Consider the following 23,170-nt stretch of genomic DNA (forward strand, 5'->3'; position numbering starts at 1 on the left):
ACATTTGGCATGAAATGTCAATGTTGCACTATGTCAACTTAAAAAAGCTATAAGTAGGTGTTTTAATTTTATTCAATTTCTGAGGCACAATACAATTTCAATGAGAAAAATCAATACACAAGGCATGTTGCCCCCATTAGTGTCCCTTTAGTCAACTCACAGTTGTATTCACACCAACATTTTTACAGCAGCAACCGACATGAATATAGTATTTTTGAATTGTAAACAAGGCCTGCTGTCGACTTGACTGCAGCCAAATGAAATGAGCTCCATAAATACAGTCGAATGACTCAAAAATGTCCTATGTATGTTGCCTGGCAGTTTTTATGTCATCTAGCATCACATGCAGGGCACATAGGCTTAAAACACACCCCGAAACACATACAATGAACTCGGATAAATACTAGAAGTGGTTTAAAAAGAGAACTAACACTTTTTTTGTGTCCTGGCTGTACAGCTCACATGTTTTACATAATCATAACTGTTCATGCGCACGGAGGACTTCTTTAGACAGCATTTACACTCTGTTGCACACTTTGAATATACATCAGGACACGCTAAAGAGAGGCGTGATGAAAGGAGAATGATCTTAGAGCATTTTTAGGCTGAAATACAGGTTGGTAATATATTTAAATATAAAAAAGGCATCAGTGCTTATAATGGAAGGAGCTGTTTTTTGTGAAAATGAGCTTCAAAAGAGGAATGTGGACTCACTTAAAAAAAAAGATACACATGAATCTCACAGATTTAAAAGTGCAGAGTACGATGCATGTCAAAGCCAATTTACAAAATGTACACACGGCAACCGACAGCTTGCTTCCTCCATCAGTGGCTTGCACCTTTGTCAGCGTAGTAGTCATAGTCATTGGGGCCATCTGTGTAAGGCTCCTCGCCAGTTCCGACGCCGTTTCCTACTTCTATTGGGAGCCAAAAGAAATACAAGCAGTCAATCCATAAGCTGACAGTTTGTGGACTTATTTATTTACAATACAATGTCTATGTTTTGTTCATGCTACAGTGCCATCTCTAATACAGTATAATATAAATAGGTCAATGTATGATAAAGTTGAATATCATTGCTCAGTGTCTTACCTCAACCCGCCCAGTGTAAGATAGACTGGGCCACATTATAAGCTTCCCAAAGCATGGACCTCTCCCCAGAGAGGAATTTAGGGGGCGAGGGTGGAAGACGGGTTGCACAGAGGGATGGAGGATGCGGAAAAGAGGCGGCAGGAAGTGAGGAAGACATGGCATTATAAAAAGGATGATGATGCAGATGATGGGCATGTCACACATGGGAGGATGTGCAGGATGAGGTGACTACTGGGCTTGACCTTTGATAGGATGTAGAGGAGGAAGAGGAGGAGGAAGTTCACAGACACAAAAGAGTCGGCATGCTGGGATCGATCGGATGCGAGAGAAATGGAAGTATATTTCTCACCGGAGAAGATGAGCTTCTCCTTCATGACGTTGAGGTCCCGACTGGATCTCCTCACAGCGGCACTCAACATGATCTGCTCAGGATTGTAGCTCCGCATGCCGCTGGTGCGATACCTGCGGGGGGAAAGTGAAGGTGATGGTCTGAAATTTCAGCTCAGAATTTTTTCTCAGCCTCGCTGTGGACCTCTGTAGAGTTGCGAAACCAAGAATATACTTGACATGGATCTGACAGAGCATTGCTGAAGCATGAGTGTGGACCCAATATTAAAAAAAATCATCCTGCATATTACAGTTGATTGTGAGTATGCATACCCAATCTTAATTAACAATGTGGTTGAAACCATCTACAGCCCTGCCACATATTTTTTTGCCTAAAAATGTACTTGAAAAAGTGTCATGAAATTAGCATATTAAGAAGAAAGGGCTATTTTGTGTATTTGGTTTAATAAACCCGGGTAGGAAAACAAGTGGTAAAAGCATTATAAAGGGGGATAAATAGAGTCTGGATACCTTAAATTCTATCTCTCTACCTAAAGCAAAATATCAAAAGGGATGTTCAGTTAAGTCACCTTTTAAATTGAACATAGTGACTGATCATCAGAACGAGCCTGCTTTATTTAAGAGTAATTAAGAAAAGTGGCACAGGAACGGATCTACACTTAAAGCGATTGTAAATCAGTGTCAATAGGGAGTAGGACTCGTTAGCCACTTTCCAAATTAGACATGTCCATATATTTCAATTTCAGACTTTTAGTATGTTTGGTGTAAAACCACAATTTGTGTTGCATGGACAAAAGAGGATTAGGATATTAACTTAAGGAGTGAGAGCAGCGTTGTTCAGGCGCCAGCCACTCATATAGAGCATAAAAGCATACAGTTAACAGACATGTTATTAAAAAAACAGCATAGGGGGGAAATAAAGCAATCAAAAAGAAAGAAAGGTTAAAAGGAGGGTGGGTTACATGAAGAAGAAAAAAAACAGGAGCATTGTTAACTGATTAAAGCATTACCTGATCATGTGATAGCTGAGAGAAGATGCCAGAATTCGGCAGAGGAGACGAGCATGCAGTCAGGCAGAGGAGAGAGGAAAAAGAAAGAAAAGGACAAAAGAAAGCAGGAGACAAGAGAGGTCAGTTTGGAAGCTGGCACGAGTCAACGAAGAGCAGAGAGGACCACCTCAGGAAGCCATTAAAATTATACAGAGAGTATTTAGAGGCCTAGGGTAAGGATCAAATAATCACTAGTGTATAACACGCATGATAAATAAAAAAATGTAACTAGAAAAAAAGGAAAAAATAATTTACTTATTTCTGGTCGTCAAACTGCAAATTTATACGTTCTTTAAATTTAAATATAAAAAAATGACGAGTAAATATAATTTAATAAAATGAAACTTTGCATATTGGTTCAGTACTAATGCTTTAAATAATGTTCTTCCTGGGCTTTCCTCACAAAGTTAGTTCAACCACGACTGCACGACAGCACTGTTATCCCACCAGATGTCTTTTGTATCAGCTTATGCAACACTTCCAAATGCAGTAGATGAAAGTGCAACTCCAAATTGTTTTTGCACTACTAATTCTGTTGCATCTACTTGGCAAGGAGGCCAATCTCAAACACAGCAGTGTGTTTAAAATCCAATGGATTCAGGAAGGTTAGTATCAAAATATGAATGATACAAAAGCAATAGGTAGTAGTCAAAAATATGATTGTTGACTCAAGTAAACTTACTTCTGTAAAATGAATATTCCTAAAACCACCACAAAGGAGGTGAGGTCAGCACACACCCACATCATGCAATATTCATCTGCTCTCTGGGGAGGGAAAGACATGATTTAGTCACTGTGTCATTTGATTTCAGCAGTGTTCAACGCTAGGTAGCGCTGTGGGTCCAGGATCTACTTGTATGAAGGGTTTGCATGGAATGAAAATTTAACATTAGTCTCCTGCAAATTCGGAAATAATCTGTTTTTTTCCCCTCCCCAAATAACTTGGATTATCCCTCCACTGTATGACATCTGCCAGTAGGTTTGACTTTGCCAAAGATCAGCGGGGCTCTGAGGTCAGGAGTTCCCATGCAGAGCTCCCATATGGCGAGACATACAGGGAGGCTCGAATGATTTGCTGCTAAAATCTAAAGTGATACTGTGATGGTGCAGCAGGATTTAGGGATGTCTGATGAGTGAAATATAGTCAAACTCTGTGCAATTAGGGAGACAGGAATAGAATGAATATCCTCTGTGTGCAGGCAAACAAAGCCAAAATCAAGCACACCTATGAAGACATTTGTAGGTAAAATTGGCATTAAAATAAAATAAACCAATATATATATTTTATATCATTATAAATGCATACAGTGCTGCTAATTTAATGAAATTCAAATGAATACAAACTGAAATATATGCTCTGGTTATATCACCAAGTAACACTAAATTCACACACTCATATGTAGGGGGCAATTTAGAGTGTTCATCCAGCCTAGCCTGCATGTTTTTGGAATGTGGGAGGAAACCGGAGTACCCGGAGAAAACCCACACAAGCCCAGGCAGCACATGCATACTCCACACAGTGAGTACCCACCTGGGATCGAACCTTTGACCCCAGAACTGTGAGGCAGACACGCTAACCACTCGATCACCGAGCCTCTAATATACATTATTATATTGTAATATATTTAAGGGATTAGTATTTTTTAAGATGCAGATGTAGTGTAGAAGAAGACAAAAGGTGTTGGGCCTCCTTACCAAGAGCCAGGTTGGGTAAGGCACCTTTTTGAGGATATGCGGTGCCTCAGATGACACAGAAGACACACCACTGCACCACAGTACTGAGTAAAGCCAGGGCTCATTGACAGTGTAGAGTGTGAGGCTGATGTTTTTCTCTGCCAAGTCCCTGAAAGAAACGTTTGTTTGTTTCAAAAAAAGTTTGTGTGCGCTCACTCGCTTAATGCGTGTTACTATGAGTATTCCTACCTGATTTCCTGAGTGCTGGCCTGGTTGTATCTGAGCATCAACCTGCTGATGCCCGACTCTCTGAGGCTTTGAGGACTTTGCTTTTCCAAAGAAGTCTGGACTAGACCAGGTGCAAGCTGTCTTACCTGGTCTCTATCTTCATTTGGAGTCCACATCACCTGCAAATGTATACATCGGTTAGAACTCGAGTCGACTCCATTAGGACAAAACCTTACTCAATTAGTGTGACACAAACCAGACTTTGAGGAACCCCAGATCGCTCCACAGCCCGGAGAGTGTCATTGATCCAGCTGTCGTAACAGGGGTGACCAAAAGGAGGTCTCCTGAGCTTGAACACCACTGTGGTGTTATGATAAGAAGCCAGCTTTAGAAGTTGCTCGAGGTTGCAAATACTCTGGTTGGCAATCAAGTTCCTTTCGTGGGGCGAGAGCGTGTGCGTCGTCCAGAAGGGGTTGTCCTGAAGAAAATTGGATAAAAAAAATGAAGATCCAAACACACCGAAATAAACAGTCGCTAACTCATTACGATTGAAACAAAGGTAATTTTCTACAGCAGGAAAATCTATTCATATCCAAAAATGATTGTTGTTACTCATAGCAGCTTCCTACCACATCAGACATTAAGGTTGCAATCAGACCTTGAGGAACCATTTTCCCGCATTTAGCTGCTCCAGATTGGTCCAATTGAAGAGTGAGGCATCCTCCAGCTGCCTTTCAGGGAAAATCTTCTCTACATCAGTGGTCCTGCGCAGGGTCCGGTCGTGCATTAGGAATGGAACGCCATCAACACTAATTTGCGGTACATAAGAAAGATAAGAAAAAAAATATGTCAAAGATTGAATTCACTAGATTCTAATCTCTGAAAGGATGACGACAAGCGAGCACCTAATTCAAAATTCAAATACCAGCTTGCTGAAAGAGCTTTAATTCGACCTAAAAGGCTTCACTCATGAGAAGTTAAATGTGAAACCTTTGGCCCGAAGGACTATAGAATTTCACCTTGGACTAACAATAGGGCACAAATAACCAGACCCGCTTGTGTACCTGATGGCGACGTCAGCCTCCAAGCCGGTGACGTTCATTTGCAACGCTCGCTGAAAGGACCACATTGTGTTCTCTGGTGCAAGCTGAAAACACACAAACACATAGAAAACAACTATTTCAGCATAGGAAAAAGGAGGTCTTTTTAATGTTTATTTATTTTTTGCTGTAACGAGGACAAAAACACAGATCGTTATAAAAGTTAAGGCTGTGAAATGTAGAGAAAAGCAGATTCACTTGGTCAGAATCAATATGATCCCTTGGGTTAAACATCACTAGAAAGAAATTCTATGTACAGAGTAAGCTGGGCTAATGGGAAAACAAGAGGAATGTTAACATCAAGCAGTAAACTTGTGGGAAACCAAGTCCCAATGTGTTTTCACAGGCAGACAGAAACTCACTTTTTTTTGGATGCCACTGTGTGGATCGATCACAAATACCGCAAAAGGCAGGGTGTGTGTGTGTGGGAACATGTCGGTTCGCTTTTCCCATCCAAGAGTTGTGCAACATTGAGCAAAATATTGTGCCAACAACATCTCTAGGTCACTTATAATGTAATGCAATTAGAAAGGGAGTAGTAGAGGAAATCTGTTGAGGCAGGCATCGCATTCTTAATGTGGCTTTCCACTTAATCTATGATGGGAGCATCTTGTGTTGTTTTAATTATTTATCCCACATTATTTGAATGAAGCAACCAATGGACCAGAAAGCTTCAGATAGGGAAGAAAACTATTCAGTATATATTTGCTAGGATGACTACTCACAAAATATTAATTCACATCATACACCAAGTATTAAAAATACGGAATGCGTATGTTGGTTATTTTTATTTCATTGGCCAAAAGAGTCAAGAAAGCACTCGAAAAGCCCTGGGAAATGCAGAACATAAAAAAAAAACGAGTGGGGGTTCACAAAGGTGGTTCTAAGCAAGATTTTTTAAAAAAGTATATATAATATTATTATATTCAATAGTCCCCACAGTGGCACAGTGTAGAGTGGTCAGTTCGTCCGCCTCACAGTTCTCAGTTCAAGGCCTCAATCCCTAGAGGCTTTGCATGTTTTCCTCATGCCTCCGTGGGTTTTCCCTGGGTACTCCGGTTTCCTCCCACATCCCAAAAACAGGCATGTTAGGCTGAGTGAACGCTCTAAATTGTCCCTAGGAATGAGTGTGAGCGTGAATGGCTGTTTGTGTCATTGTGCCCTGCGATTGGCAGACAACCAATTCAGGGAGTTTCCCGCCTATCCCCTAAAGTTTGGTGGGATAGGCTCCAGCACCCCCACGACCTATGTGAAAATGAATGAATAAATAAATACTGCCCCTTTATCAACAGACAAAAAAATATTAATCATGTAGTTCTAGCTCAAACGTAGGACTCACCATGGGAGCCCCCTGATGACCAATAACATTGGGACGGGGCCGGAGGTTGCCAGGGTCCATGATGCAAGGAGAGGTGATGTACAGCGGCACAATATACAGGCCCAGTAACACACATAAATACAGCAGCATGACCACCACCTGGAATGCTGCATGACAACAAAGAATTAAAATTTTAAATGACCAGTCACCAATTGTATAGTAGTTGCTTTCCATTTTGCAGAATAGTATAGTCATATCCTGATATTGTTTGACACGTTTAACTCAAACTCAATCTTTGGAAGCATTCTAAACATGAGTAGGAATGGTAGACAACTCTTAATATATTGTGGGGATTTTGGGGTTAAGTTTTCATATGCTTCATGATATGAAATATATTTACTAAACACATGGCAGGCTGGATCAAAAACGTAATCAATCAAATTGTTTCAATCCACTTACACATTGGATAAGCCTATACAGAGAAATTATTTTACGCAGAGAAGCCATTTTCAAAATGAATAATGAACATCAATTAATCAAAATGAACCTTTTCAAATACTAACATGTACGTATGTGTATAGTCACTGTAAAAAATAAACGGTGAATTTCAGTATCCACTGTGCTGCACATATCACACAGACAAACACTCATATCACACGCAAATCAATATCTTAACGTGACAGTGTGTCATGTCAAATAAAACTGTACTATAACTTAATGAATAAGAACAAGCTTCATTTTGCCATTATGCTTGGATAAAGTGGTGTGTTTGTAGTTTTTTTTATATTATTTATAGACAAACCACAGTTCAATTGAGAAAATGCAGCAATGAGAGCGACAGACACCACCACAAGGAATTTGTTTCAAGGTCAGCTGTGTGTGTGTGTGTGTGTGTGTGTGTGTGTGTGTGTGTGTGTGTGTGTGTGTGTGTGTGTGTGTGTGTGTGTCTTTATGTAATGGAAGAAAGGTGAGATGTTTGCACGCAAGGAGACAAAAACTCAAGCACATTATCAGTGACCTTTTCACCTCATCAGTTGTACACAGAGAGCTTTAGGATGACATTGTCAACAACAGATGTTCTTTTAACAAATTTTCTTAACTTTAAAGAGGAACACCGTTTTCACGGCCAGGAATTGTTGGAATAATTATGGGTGTGGCTTCTGAGGAAATGACTAAATTGCACAAGTACCAATTCAATGTTAAAATATTTTTCGTGTGACACAAATAGTATAGTACATCAACTTAACATTCCACGTAACTGCAACATGCACGCATTATTTGATTTAATTTTTTTAGATTATCAGCCAATGCATTTTTTTCAGTGCCTCAGCAGGCAAAAGATTGGGAAACCCTGCAATAGTTCTGTCTGACATGGACCAGAGAACTTCATATCAAGTCCATGGGACGAAGGCCGCTTTCTTAATTAATCATTGCAGTATTTCCTGTGCACAAGCCAAGAACTTAAGAAAGACTGACATTAATTAGCTTTGCAACTTACACGTTTTATCCGACCTAGCGACTTGTCCGGCCACTATCCAGGACAAAGCCGTGACAGCAGCAACAGCACCGATGTGAAGAAATGGTCCTGTGGCCTGCATGAATGTGACGTTAGGAGAAGATTTAAGCCAAAGAGTGTGTTCAGAAAAGAGCAAAGATAAATACATCTTAGAGGAATTACAGACTGGGTGCTAATTACTGTATATTTTGGTGCAATTGCGCATCACACATTCCTGCAATCTTACAGGGTCACTGATTACACGCTTCTACAGAGTTACTTCACAGCTGACAAATAATTTGCACTCAAAGTTGCCAGTTTCATCCAAAATTTTGATTCACAAGTACAAAATGCAATTTACAATTGAATTATCTATTGACTGAAAGTTGCTCACAGTGATAGCACTTTATTTCACCACATTGAACACCTTTCAACAATATTAGGCATGATGGAAAAGAACACAGTTGATTGCTTTTGCGTTACAGTTCAAGTTAACATTTTTATCTGGATTTTTATAACTTTTGGCGCAATGGGAAATGTTGTTTTAACAATCTATTCAAATCACTGGTTGATCAAATTTAACAAACAGATTACTTCTACTTTTTTTGGTGACTAAACCAGCCCCACTGTTCTGAATTCTAATGTTATCGTGAACTGACCTGCAGGGAGATTGGGATGATGTCCCACTCATGATGCCATGTTTGATTGATGGATATCACCCCGACAACAGTTGTGAGTAGAGCCACTGTGACTCCTATCTGTGTGGGAAACGGGAGAGGAAAAGAATAAAACGTGACATCAATGTGGACAAGCATCTATCAAAAAATAACCTAGAGTGGTTTGTGGCCCCATTGTGCCCTGAATTTGATGTCTACATTTATCTTGCCCATCTAACGAGGCTTTCTTAACCTCACTGTGAGACATGGTGTCCAAACTGTAAACTCAGCCATGAATGAGCATCCACACCCAGTGACACCATCAATGATGCATGTGAGACATTCTTAGTGACACACAAAAAAGACAGTGGACAGATTACCTTATGCAGCCAATGCAAATTCAACTGCTGGCCAAGTGCAACATGACAAAGAGCTAAAACCTGATAAAGAAAAACATACCAAGTTGATGCTCTATGCGACTGTACATGGAAATATGCAACATCAAGATGGCTGACCATTAAAAAGGCTAAGTAGGTGAAGCCAGCAGCGGTAGTGGCCAAGACTGAAACGGTGCCATCGCTCCACTCGCCAGAGCGGTTGTAGAGGAACCTGCAGCAACAAGACATTATTACAGTTGTCATATCAAGTGTCCACGTGGACGTCATCAATATGAACCAGAGAGAAGCCTTGGGATCATAAATGTGCACCTTTCAGTATTGCTGCCTAGATTAAATTGTGCCCTCTTGCAATCCCAACTGTGTACTTGCTTACATATTAACAGGTTGCGAGCCGAAATGAAAACCTGTGATGTATTAAAAAGGTCTCCGCCTGCTCTCAGGTAGACATGCATCAAATCCCGTGGATATTAATACATTATTGTTGCAATAAAGTTAGACTAGACATGACACGATAGCCTCAGTGACTGTTGGGAATGTCAGATTAATGCTGTTTTCTAAATTGTTCAATGAAATAACAAACTCTTAGTTGCAGAGATGAAAATGTCGGCGATGTTTTGTATAGAGGTTTGAACTGCAGTCAAGCATGGTTCATTATAAGGTTGCGAGAGTTCTACTTAGTGACCAATTTGAAGGCTTTTTCTAAAGCTGTCATAATTGTGACTATACAAAAGATATGAACACACAATGTTAACATAATTAAATGTGATGGATACATTTCTGGCACATTTGATTTTTAACAGAATTTTCTGCTCTTTGTGGTTTTGGGAGAAACTACTATAATTAAATAAAGGTGCCCAACTGCTGCTTATCATGAAGTGAACTGAGTAACTGCACACTGCTCATATGTCAATTTCTTGCTCACAAGCCGAAGCAAAAGATAAAAATAATATATTGTGGAACCCAAAATGCACGTCAATTGAATATCAAGGAACAACTGTACAGTGAATTTAAAGTAAGAAGATTTTGGCTGAAGATGGACCACCACACCCCCTACTTCTAAATCACACTAATGGGTATTATGCGTGTACCACCCTCAAGAAAAGCAGCCCTATTTCACATTTGCTCTTTATGGCAATGGTATGCCACCCAAAATAAAGCTTGAGTGTGATCTCTTGATAAGAGTGGAAATGTGATACGTGTTTTTTTATAGAACACACACAAAGGGTGAGGGGGTAAAGAAGGGTTACAGAAACATTTAAAAAATATATGTTAAAGGGTAATTGATGTTTAAAAAAGAGATACGTGGGAGAGGGGGAGGGAAAAGGAGAAGTCCGGTGGGAGAAGAGGCAGTCTATGTTGGGGGCGAGATGATATTGTGAAGGATTTTGGAGTGCTTAAGGAGAGTAGAAGAATTGCAAACCTCTTTTAGGATTATTAGATAAACTGAATTTCCATTAAAAACATCCACAACCTTCTTTGACTTAAAGTTTGTATTTTGAATGGCCACATTTGTTATCTTTTGACTACCGCAAACACATTCTTTGGACAATAGGTAAATATTCATAGGAACAATATATTTCATGCAAATAGAAAATAAAGACGTAAACTTGCTTAACACAGTCACTCACCAGTTAAATTCATTGTAGTCGTTGTGAGCTTCCAACCAGAAGTAAAACCAGACCAGCAAAGCACAGAAGGTAAAGAGCAGGATGAGGGACCACAAAAGCTCCCACTGTGAACACACATAACAAAACAAAATACGCATTATAATAGTTTGCTAATCTGTTGATTTTGAAAAGACCAGTTATAACATGTCTGTTAGAAATGATTACCAGGAGCAGGTTTATGAAAAAATGTCATCAAAGTCGTCACACCTTATCAGAAGTAAACTTTCATATTAAAACTATGCGTACCTGTTAATTTCACTTTTCACTTTGAGTATTCCCTGATTCACATTGCTAATTAAAACACACTATGTGGCTAATTACTGTCCTGCTCTTTAACTCCAGCCAAATTTAGACCTAGACTGATTAGCCGCACATTTCATTTTCTTTAATCATCATTAATTGATGGAAAAATAAGGATGATGCATTACTCCTTTTAAGATGAGAAAAGTGTAATTTTTGGACTTAAAGGCACAACTGTCTCTAAAACCGCACCCATCAAGTTTTACAATAAAAACTGTGTTTGTTCATATCTAAACCGCACTGGACTGTAAACCCTAGGATTCCAAATTGTATAAGGAGACGTTCACACCAAAAGACAAGTATCTCATTAGCATATTACTATCTTAAAATATGCCTAATTGGACTAAAATGGAGGAAGAAAAAGTTCTATTCTGTTCTATTTTATTTATTTTTTACTCTCTGGTGGCGGTTAACTGTGACAGCATTGTTGGCAAGATCAAACGAAAGGATTTAGTCTTGAAACTTGGTTTAAGCACTGTCTTCTTAATTGTATATAAACTTAGTTGAAGCACTGTTTTCTTGTTTTCAAGCTCACTCACCAGCAGCACAGGCTGAGAAGACCTCCCCCTATGACATCACATTACCATTTCTGCCTGGCTGGCATTTATCCGACCCTGTGGCATAGAATGACATAGCTGCAATATAAATCCCAGGGAACCTTACAATCTCTGCGTATCAGGGTGCCAAGGAGACTTTGTTCCCTCTGACGTAATTATCATGACTTGTCTGAAGCTGCTCGTCCTTTATTGAGAAATCCTCGATGTCAGCTAGTTCAAGTCTTTGGTTATTCAAAGTTCAATGAAAATAAATACTAGTCTTAATTTTCCCCAAGTACATTTTAAGACGATTCCTCCATGACATGTTTCTAACTGTTCTTGCCGGTTAAATATGATTAGACTGGTTTACAATAATTCATTCCCAATTCACATGGGGACGGTGTGAATGCAGAGGCACATGCTTGTCGCATCATCCTCTTCCCTGGAATTAAGCTCTCAGAACCTTGTCACATTCCAGTGCGTATCCAGATAACTCGCTGGAATTTCACACAGGGCACTGCTGCTATATCACCAGGACAGATGACTGTCTAAGAGCGTGTGCAAGTGTAGGGATAAAGCTCAAGTATTGTTTTTTCTATCCCATTAAAAATGATTTACCACAAACAAACACTTGGGCACTTTCTTGTAGAAACAAAAAAAACAAAAAAACAACTTCTGTGTTGAAAAGCTAAACAGTAGGTTCTGGAACAGTGTGCTTCAATGTTAAAGACTGACTAAATGGAAATACTTTTAATTATTACTGAGCAGCCAGATCGACTTGCACTGTGTGTGGACCTGACACCTACAAAAGGACCTTGAACACACACCTCGAGCACAACACACACACGCACATACACAGATTCAATTTGACAGTGCCAACGTGAATGCGCAACAATAATGAAGGAAGGAAAATGAAACAAACAAAAGGGTCCTTTTGTGAGTTATGAATGCTTCTTCAGCTGTTTCAGCATCAGATTCTCAGTTCACACGGTACCGGGATTCACTACGGTCCAGTTTCATGTAACTGATACACTTTCTTCATTGGTCTTCGTTTGTTTAGGGGGCTTTTGAAGACAGTATTTTGACTTCTACTCACTTATGTTACATGAGAGTGATGACCATTATCCTGGCAGCTCCCAAACCTTTTAAATTTAAATCAGATGAACTAGATGCTTTATTTCATTGCTTTGTTTTATGAAATCAAGTTGGCAATGCAGCTTAAGGGTGACAGATAGATGAGCTTTGTCTCACTTGTTGCCATGGAAATAAATGCTCAAGGCAACACAAATGTCATATAAATGTCCCCCCAGTCTCTAAGGTAGGAATTCAAGGTAATGCTCAGGGTCATATAAATGTCCCCCACATTACAAGGTGGAAATCCCATGAAACTCTTTTTTTCCAGTGAAATCTCACATTTCCCAGCAAAAAATTACAAGTTAAATCCTCATGCAGTATAATGTGAAATTTACAATCAATCCCTCATGTATGGAGTACAAGACTATCTCAAATGTCTAACACTAAAGGATGAGAGACTCAAGGAAAGAATGCTGACTCAGTCCTGTCCTATCTGTTGACCAGAAACGAATACCACTAGCAACAGGAAATAGAGCTACATGGTATCCAGTTTCCTGTAAACAGGAGAACAGAAATCAATACCTCTATTTTGTATTTCCCTCCCTTGCCCATGCTTTCATACTTCCTTGAAGAGTATGTTGTATAGTATTTTCTGTACTGTCATCCCATCGGTTGTCCTTCTCAAGGTTTTAAAAATAAATTTAGTTGTTCGTTAGCTGTGGTTTAGATTTAAATTAATATACTTTGATTGATAGTTTAAGTGCCTGCATGTGACTCCGTGTGAATGCAGTGTATTGCAGGTTTAAACAATTTGATATAATATTTGGCTTGCAAACACAAATTATATTATATAATTATATTGCATTAAACAGTCATTAGCTTCATAGTATACAATAAATGTGGATTATGTGACAATGCATGTGATTACTATTTCCAATTAGTATGTCATAACACAATGAGCAGAGAAGACAATCAAAATGCAGAATGTCTGCAATGCAATAGTATACACATTAAAGTATGACTGTCATTTTCTCTTAATTGATTACAACTATGTAATGACCACTGGCCGAGGAGACAGTTTTGGACTATACAGTAAATAAATAGTATAAGGCTTCAATAAAATGGGAAATACTAATCACCATCGATCTTGACGTGGTAATTTACATAGGACTTGGAACATTCCGGCATCATTCATTGTTGGAAGTGAAGATGTGCAGAATGCAGCACAAACCTAGGATTGTTCCATTTGTCACGCAATTTTGATGTGTACTCATTTCAAGGAAGTTCTCGAATGTGTGGAAAACTGAAAATATTTTTAATAAGGCATATGGAAAATGTGGCACAAACATTGCTCATTTTGATCGCTTACCTTGGTGGTGTCATCATGTGAGCGTTGATAACGTTTCCAGCGGCAACCGTAGATCCCGGTGATACAGGACAAACACAGCTGGCGCTCGTAGACTTGGAGGGGTTGGTGTTTGACCATGCTCCTTCAGTCAGTCCTGCTCACCCACGTCAACCATCTCAAGGACCGGAAAGACCCTATAATGTGATGTTAGGAAAACAGATCAACATTTTACACTAATGCATATGTTTTGGAACAAGCATAAAATAAACACGCACTAAAAGCTGTGCAGGCCAATTTCATGCTCAGTATGACAAGGTTCCAAATATTCAAGACAGAAAATGCACAATTTGGTAGGTACTTTGGAACTTGGCCTTCACAGTGCACTGATATGTGAATCTTTGCATCTTAACAAGGCATTCTCTACATCTTTTGACCCGTGTAAAAGTTTAGCACCTTTTTAAGGCCTTGAAACCAACAAGAGACAAGGTGTCAATATTCCAGGTTAAATACATCAGATCCCAAATTGAGGAGATGCTGATACAGCACTACGACCGTGCAATGTGTTGCAATAATATTTCTTGCACATTCTCACTTGTTACAGTCTGCCGCTGTAAAGCCAATCTATGCATTTGGGGAGGAATGAAGAATACAAATACCGCATATATCTTTGGTCTGTATATAAATTAAATGCACACTCAAGAGTAAACCTCCTTAAGCTTGAGATATGCTAGTAAGGGGCACAAATCACAGTAGTCGTTTGTGAACAGCGTGATAACCCTTCCTGCTGTAATCACACTGTCTAAAGCTCTAGGCAGCTGCTTATTAGCATCTGCTGCAGTGGCTGTGTTTCCTGTTATTAAAGCAACTGCTCTGGTGAGGGTGGGTCAGACCCAGGGGTGTATGTTAAAAAACCTAGCCCACCGCAAGCAAGACCACACAAGTTTTTTAACGCACTGCAACTGTACTTCAACTTAAAGTTTTTGCATCGATCCAAGTGCATGTGATTCAATGGATTAAAAAAAAGAGTTAAGATGTTTCCTGATGCGTTAAGTATATTGGGTTTTTGTGATGCTCCAAAGGTGTTACTAATCATGATCTAAGTGAAATGAATTTTAGTGACACAGCCAATTCAACACAATAGCGCAGAGAGTTTTTCACTGCAAATATACTGCTGAATAAATGATGTAAAATGAGATCCGTTTTGCATCACATTATTGTTTGTTTAGAAGGTTGTGGTTCCTAGGAATTCAAAGTCAAAATGGAACAGAAATGCTTTGCCGCTGGTTTTTGTTACCACACAAGAAAAACCATCTTGACATAAGCGTCATGGGAACAGAGCCCACTTAATTTCAACTCGTTGCAGACCACTAACACAGCAGCCTAGCCCACATGGTCCCTTGTCTTTAAGAAGTGTTGTAATTATTCAGTACAATCCATCGGGAGGTCATCTATGCTAAGTGTGGCATATTGTTTATCTCTTGCAAGAAGAAAATCTTTTCTGTTCATTTTTAAAATGAAGGGGAAAATTGGCGATGGGTGTCATTAAGTGTTTTATGAAGAACTCCAAATAAAGCAACACTGAAAGCAAGTGAATTACTTTGAATTATTTAATATCAAACAATATGACTTTTGATATTTTTGCTCAAACAAGTTCAAAATGAACTGACACCACTCGCCACTATTACCTAACACCTTCTCCAGATTAAAAACACCTAGATCAGAGGTGTTAGAAAATATAAACATAGGAAGTTAGATTATTATTATTTGATAACAATCTCTTTTCTGATTAGAAATGTGAGATTAACCAGGAAAACTAAGCCTAGCAATTCTCTGCCTCTGGGTTTGCTGAGCTTGGGAGTAATTTTTTTCTGCTGCATCATTTCCTCCCATCCAAAAAGTCACTTTGAGGAAACGCTTCAGCATTTTGCCTCCAAACAGGAGACCTCTTTGAATTGGTTTGAAGCAAGAGAACTAAACTTGAAGGGAATCCTGCATTTGATGTTCCAAACAACACGAGTCATTAAGAAAGGCGGAAAAGGACATGTTCACACCTGCTCAGAGGAATGTAATACCAACATGCCAAGATTGAAATTAGTATTTTGATATAGGGAAGCATATAAATTGTGCATACTAGTTGATTAATTCAGGCTTGTTCTTTTTTAGTTTTTATTATTAACGTATTTATTTTTTAGACCAAGCAGTGTGCTTCAGTTCAGTTCAAAATACCCTTTTTTGGCATTCATTCAATCTGCTCGCACTGAATTAAAGGAGAAAGAACCACTGCACCATTGCATCGTTGATGTAACACAAGATATGACAGCAGAATGTCAGGTTTGCCATTAGACATCCACAAAAAGATGCATAAATAAAGAGGGAAGACACCCCTCTGGATTTTCACTTGCAAGGAGAACATACTTTGAGGACCGCTCCTCAATGGCAACCTGCACTTTTTTTTTTGCCAAAATGGCAGCAATTAAGTGCAGGACAATACATTTATGAATGGCTGGTGACCAGATTAGGGTTTAATACCCCTCTTTTACCCAGGTAGGATAAGCAGTAGAGAGTTTGATGTTCAAATGATCACAGCCGCTTGGCTAGACATGAAATTGAGAGAAAATGAAGAAATAAAGTAGCACGCCTGGCAACTTGACAGAGCCAGGAGGCATCAGAAAGTGACTGAGAGGGATTGGATTAGTGACACGAGTGTTAAACCCCATTCTAAAAACAAACTGACAGAGCTGTTAGTCAGTTCAGCACTGAGAAATTGCAAAAACGTACTCTTTGCAATATTGACAACGAAGAGTGTTAGATAGTAAATTGCTGTAGTAATCTATTAACAGTACAGCACATTTCAGTCATGCAAGCCAACAAAGTGAATTATTTTTTCCACACACCTGTGTATTGCATTAACAAGATTGCTATAATGAACCGAATCTGATGACATAATCTTTGCCAGGTCATTGCCTAATAGGTCTAACAAAGTCTCTATTCAATCATGTGTATTAGATTTGTGGGGTTGACAAATTGCCTCCTACATGCAATATATGTTTGTTTGTCTCTGTAAGTCAGGCTGGTGATGGACACATCATATTCATGTCTAGGGCATATCCTGTATCTTGTCAAACTGGCTATTGTTTCCTTTGCTAGGAAAAGAAAAATAAGTGGCTATATTCTATAGACGTCCAAGGACAATCATGAATATGTACAGATCAATACTTCCTGGCTGACGGACTGCTAGCATCAATCATTCCTATAGGTTCATGTGGTGAAGCCCTTCATAAAGTGCTACCACAAAGCACTCTCATTTTGCAGTGTCAGCTTTAACAATTTGAAAAACCATACCAAGTAACAAACACTAAGTGCGAAAATTACTAAACAGCTTTATTTTGACAAACAACTGACTGATTAGACAATCGAATTGAGATTTCTATTTAGGTGTTATGTTAAATGACCCTAAATGGGTAAGGGTAGAACTGTTCCAAAGGTCATCAAACGTTTAAAATGGTGTCTATTAACAAATCTACTGTTTACGTTTCTTTGAACACACTTAAAAACAACTAATATTTGAATGAGCGGTGACTTTTTTTCCCCACTGTGACCATCAACAACTTAATATGTCCAAAAATATACGGTAATTTATTCAGAATCTATTATGCACCACATAATTTAGAGAGTTATCATTTACAGTTGCACTAAAAAGTGTGACAAAAAAAACCAAACTGACATAGACCCACTGAACCATGAAGAGTAACAAGTGGGTGAAGATGTGCAAAAATATCACTCTCATTTTTCAACTCAAGATAAAAATAGTTACCACCACACATGATGGAGTGTTCTCCATTGGCTACAGGAAGTTTTGGTTTCAGGGCTGCATAGATTCAACGGTAGAGTGGATGCAGCCTAGAAAACATTTGACAAAGCAATGTCGACAGTCAGCTTCTCACAAACACGCTAAAGCTGAACGAGATACTGGGCCAGAGTACAAATCTTAGTTTAATAAAGAAGTAATTATTATCATTATTACATTATTGTAATTTACTCAGGAAAACAAACCCAGTGTGACCTCATTTGTAAAGGTTATGTAGGTAAGCACTCGAGTTAAAGCAGCATGTGTATAACATGACCACTCATTCAGGCCTTTTATGAACATATTTTCATTTCTTCAGATTCTGTCCTCTGGATTTGATGTACCCTTCACTGCTGATTAAAAATGCCTAATAAAGGCATATCATCCACGACCATTAAACAGCCTCGTCCAGCTATGCAACAAACACTGGATGTGCGCACAAAACGTTTTGTAAATTGCATTATGCGATAAATTGTAGTTTATATAGAGAATCTGTGTATATGTTGAAAATAATATTTATTGGTAAACTGTAAATTTCTACATAAATAGTGTACGCTTGTAAAGCTGCTAATAAAAGTGCTATTTTCACTCTGACTGCCGGTTGGGTGTTAAGCAAAGCATATTTCTGGTGTTGACTGTAGGTAACTGCAGCTGATAGTGCGGACTGGAGAGCAAACAGCTGACAAAGACATCCGTGGCATGCACAGACATGACGGCAACCATTGTTATTGGAGGGGGCAAACGAGGCAGCTCCATTGCTGTGGTGGCCCCTCAACACCTGACTATTTCATGACAATGTTGGAAAAGATGAAAAAGTGGGTGGTCTGGTATGTTAAACTGAAGACGCTATCAGGGTATGTGCATAAGGGTACTTCATCAAAATCTGTGCTTTGACATTGCATCATTTTTTTTGTTGTTGTTCATATTGTAGCTCTAACAGAAGAACTACATTTTAATTCGCACCTACAGTTGAAAGACTACTTTAGAAGGTGAACACTTGAGTCGGTACCATTTATACATGGTCGGGTGAGTGTGAGATTGAAGTTGAGGTTTTTGAAGCATTTCCATTAAGGTGATAATCCTGCTCAAACAACTTTAAATATATTATATAAATATATACATATATATTTGTGAATTCAGTGAATTTGGCCATGGTTGTTTTTTCATTCAACCCGAGAGAGGAGGGGTCAGTTATGGAATAACTATAAAGTAAACATTATTACTGTGATCGGCTGGCCACCGATCCAGGGTGTCCCCCGCCTCAGGCCTGATGTCATCTGGGATAGGCTCCAGCACCCCTCACGACCCCTTTGAGGATAAGCGTTTCAGAAAATGAATGAATAAACATCATTAGTGAAATTATTAAGATTTCTTAAATTCCCCCTTTGTCCTGATGGGGAGGTGTCTATTCATTACAAAGGTCATTTGTTTTAGGTTGATGATGCACCCAACAAATTGAGATCATGTGCCAAGAAAAATCCGCTGTCGTGTACGTTAATGAAAGTCTTACAAACCTAGTGAAAGTAGTTATTCATTGATCGACATAAACTTTCTGTTTGCTTAGCATCAACAACACAAGACTCCCACTAAAAAGGAGAAGAGATTTTTGTTGTGGAGTCTTTACAGGTGGGAATATTGCCAAATCCAAAAGGAGTGTAAATTGGTTGTTTTTTCACTATAGCTTCTGTATACAACAAAACAGCTCTGTTACCTGCTCCAAAGTCACTATAAATTGACCAGGGGAAGGCAAATTGGGTGCACTAAAGTGTGATGTAAAAGAACATACTGTGTACATTATACACTTTCATTTAGTGTGCATTAAATGTTGGCAAAGGCCATTTAAATGGCTGTAACAACACAAAGCAGACTTGTCTCTTGGGGGCAATCTAGGAGCGAAAGCATTGAGACAAATGCCAGATCTTCGCAGCAGTTCATTATCCATACTCGGGGTAAGGCGTGGAATATGAGCGTATGTTTGCGTTTAAGTGCAAGTGAGCGTTACAGTGGGTTGGACGTTACCTCAATCTTTGCAGGCATGTCAGTAATAACAAGTACTAGTTGTTTTTTGTGGTAAAATGCCTTCCAGAGAAATCTGTACTGCTTTTACAGGTTTTACAGGTGGGAATATGGCTGCATGCCACTTTGGATCATGCACGGTTTGTGTTTATATCTTTTAAAAAGGCAGATACCAACTGTATACCCACCCAGTAAAAAATAACAACTCACCATGCAACAGAAGCTAGTAAACAATCTCATTAGTTATTTTATGTTGGGCTTAAAACACTGCACTGGAAATCTTGGAAATTGACTAAATAAGCAAGCAGAACTGTCTAAAGTTGGCGGTTATTCACTATTTTTGCCTTAATGAAGCCTCTCCATCACAACCAACATTTCGTCAACTTAAAATCCAGCATGTCAAGAAAGCTTTAGCAGGACATATGCAATGAAAGGATGGCCCTGATCTGGTCCGCAGGCCCCGGGTTTGACATCCTTAAATTATTAGCAAATCATCAATATTGTAGCTCTACATCTATAGTATAATACAAAAGAATAGAAATGGCAATACAATTGACAGATGTATGAGTTTGGCGAATTCCTGAATTATTGTTGTAGAATTATTTAACCTGATGTGCGCTCAATTATGCGCACAGAAAAGCTCGTTCTGATTAAACGCGTGCTGACATTTTTAATTTTTTTCCCAGCATTAAAAAGTAGAAAATACTGCCAATCCAAGTAAAGGTAAAGAATGTCGTTACTCACCTGTCAGCGGTGTGCACCCGCTTTTCTTCCAGGTTAAAGGCGAATTTCCTTCAGCTTCCCCGGACAACTTGAGGTAAGGTGGGCTTTGTATTTAAAACAGAAAATGGGAATTAGATGGGTGGGATTTAAAAACTGCTGACAAGTCCAGATGTGTTACCAGTAAATTAAAAAAGAAATTCCAAACGAGCCTGTCAAGCGTCTACTGCCTACTTTCCTGTCTTAAAAGACATATTTTCATTCAATCCCTTTGCCCTTTAAATGTTCTTCATCCCGTTAACGGTAACTCCCTTCTTCTTTGGCGTGGGATCCGACTGACTTGCACTGTAGCTGCCGGTAAAATAATTTGTACCAGTAAAAGGTAGGAGTGGTGTCTGCTTTTTATCTGCTGCTCTCCAGCGAAGAGCGTCACCAAACTGACTTTATTCCCAGGCCGGCCAGTACGTTCGCTGTACATCGTAATCCTCGCTTTTTATCTTTTAACTGCACATTGATATAGTTTTACGGATTCTTTAAAAGAATTATGACAATAGATGACTATTCTCTTTTTGTAGCGCTACATATGTGGCAAGCTTTGTCGCGTTGTTGTAGTTTTACTGTCACGTGAGTTGGTGAAAGCAAGAAAACGGAGGTAACTTGAACGCAACATCCTTTAGAGGCCAGTAGCTAAGCAGGCATGTTCTAGTATAGTAGTGGGTTTACTGCCTGTTTATCAAATAAAACCGTGTTGACATTGAGAGATAAGATTATATTTGAAAGGAACACGAGTACACACTTTGCTGCCTTGCCTGCGCATTCTTGATCCTTCCCTTTTGATGCATTTTTCAAACTGACCCAATGGTGAATTTGACCCCCACAATATTGCAAATTATAACCCACTCATTGATACATAGACAATGCTCCGATTTCTGAATTGAATCTCTGTGTTGTTGTTGTTTGTTTTTTGTTTTTTTAATTGAGACTTTGGTACCAATAATAAACAAATGACTCACTCACTTCATGACACTGTGCACCAGGGGTCATCAACTCCGGTCCTCGAGGGTCCCTATTCCAGTCTGTTTTCCAAATCTCCCTCCTCTACCACACCTGAATCAAATGATTGACTCATCAGCAAGCTGTCCAGAAGCTTCATACTGATCCCGATGATTTGATTCAGGTGTGTTGGCTGCATAAACTACTGAGAGAAATGCTGTAAAATGCCATTTTTTGTCCCTGTTCCCTCTCCACAGGTTATATATAGATCATTGAATGATTTTCATTGGAGGTCAATTTGCAATTCATGAATGATGCAACATTACAGATGTGACATGTGTTGATTAGGTGGCTTTGACCGCCCTCTTGTGGCCATTATCTTTTGTGCAACACGCCAACTACTAGTTGAAACCAAGGAGGCTCTATTTATTAGAGTAGTGCGTTGTACTAAATAAATACAAGGCCCTACAGATCTTACAATGCAAACAATATAGGTCATTAGAAGCATATATTAGTGCAATGCAGGTCATTTGTGAATAAAATGAAATGAAAACCAAGGAAAGGCTTTTTTAAACAACATTTTGATATTGATTTTGCAATGGACCTCAACACTGAACACTCACATAAAACTGATTTTGTGTGCGTGCGTGCGTGCATGTGTGTGTGTGTGCGTTTGTGTGTGCGTGTGTCAATAACAATAGATGAGATAGATAGCTGCAGAAGATATTTCATCTCTTTTTTTTGTCCTGATAGGCACAAATGGACAAGAATAAGGGCAAAATAATAATGACCATTATTATCTGAATGAGGGATAGAAAATCACCTATAGTTGTGTTGCTGCATTGATTTTCCCTTTCATTCTCCCCTGGTAATAATACTTCATTGTACCATAAAAAGCTCCAATATATTCCTCTGTAGATGATGTGTATTAGAAGATTTGACCAGACATGTTTGAAACCCAGATGAGGAATTTCAGTGCAAACTGCTGGTTAAAACAACTAATCCCTGGGGGGTGGTAAGGATTCATTTCCGTGGGGGGTTGTTACAGGCCTGAGTTCAGTCCATGCCTCTTTAACTAAAAGATCCAGGAGAATTACATTGCTAATCCACTTTTGACACATTTTAGGTGAGACACTATATACACGATTGCGAATGGAAAACAACTGCTTTTATAAAAGCACTATAAAACAAGTATAGGCCCAATTCTTAAATATCACACTCCTTTTTAGTCCTTAAACATTTGTTTTTCAGTCTGTTTCTGTCCCTTCCCCATTGCAAAACTCAGTTACTACTAAACAGCAGCACAGAAAT

General features: G+C 39.0%; 1 protein-coding gene across 6 annotated transcripts; it reads right to left on the reverse strand.

Annotated features, from left to right (window-relative positions):
• Nucleotides 1-54: 54 nt before the first annotated feature.
• Nucleotides 55-22,080, reverse strand: gdpd5b (glycerophosphodiester phosphodiesterase domain containing 5b). 6 transcript variants are annotated; one of them, XR_013303635.1, is made up of 19 exons: nt 21,884-22,079; nt 20,891-20,973; nt 14,305-14,477; nt 10,987-11,090; nt 9,476-9,569; nt 9,341-9,400; nt 8,964-9,062; nt 8,308-8,401; nt 6,831-6,976; nt 5,456-5,538; nt 5,050-5,200; nt 4,648-4,869; nt 4,413-4,570; nt 4,185-4,332; nt 3,172-3,254; nt 2,451-2,465; nt 1,442-1,554; nt 1,093-1,334; nt 55-917 (listed from the first exon to the last, which is right to left on the reverse strand). XR_013303635.1 is itself a non-coding variant. In XM_077611901.1 (18 exons), the coding sequence occupies exons 3-18, from the start codon at nt 14,419-14,421 to the stop codon at nt 826-828; spliced, it is 1,779 nt and encodes a 592-aa protein (XP_077468027.1). In that variant the 5' UTR covers nt 14,422-14,477; nt 20,891-20,973; nt 21,884-22,080; the 3' UTR covers nt 55-825. The 6 variants fall into 6 exon arrangements, 4 of the variants coding, with proteins under 4 accessions (XP_077468027.1, XP_077468029.1, XP_077468028.1 ...); XR_013303636.1 differs by lacking the exon at nt 2,451-2,465 and having other exon boundaries at nt 21,884-22,078; XM_077611901.1 differs by lacking the exon at nt 1,093-1,334 and having other exon boundaries at nt 21,884-22,080.
• Between the last annotated feature and the right edge of the window lie 1,090 nt (nt 22,081-23,170).

This window comes from Stigmatopora argus, chromosome 10, assembly GCF_051989625.1.
Source record: "Stigmatopora argus isolate UIUO_Sarg chromosome 10, RoL_Sarg_1.0, whole genome shotgun sequence".
Lineage (NCBI taxonomy): Eukaryota > Metazoa > Chordata > Actinopteri > Syngnathiformes > Syngnathidae > Stigmatopora > Stigmatopora argus.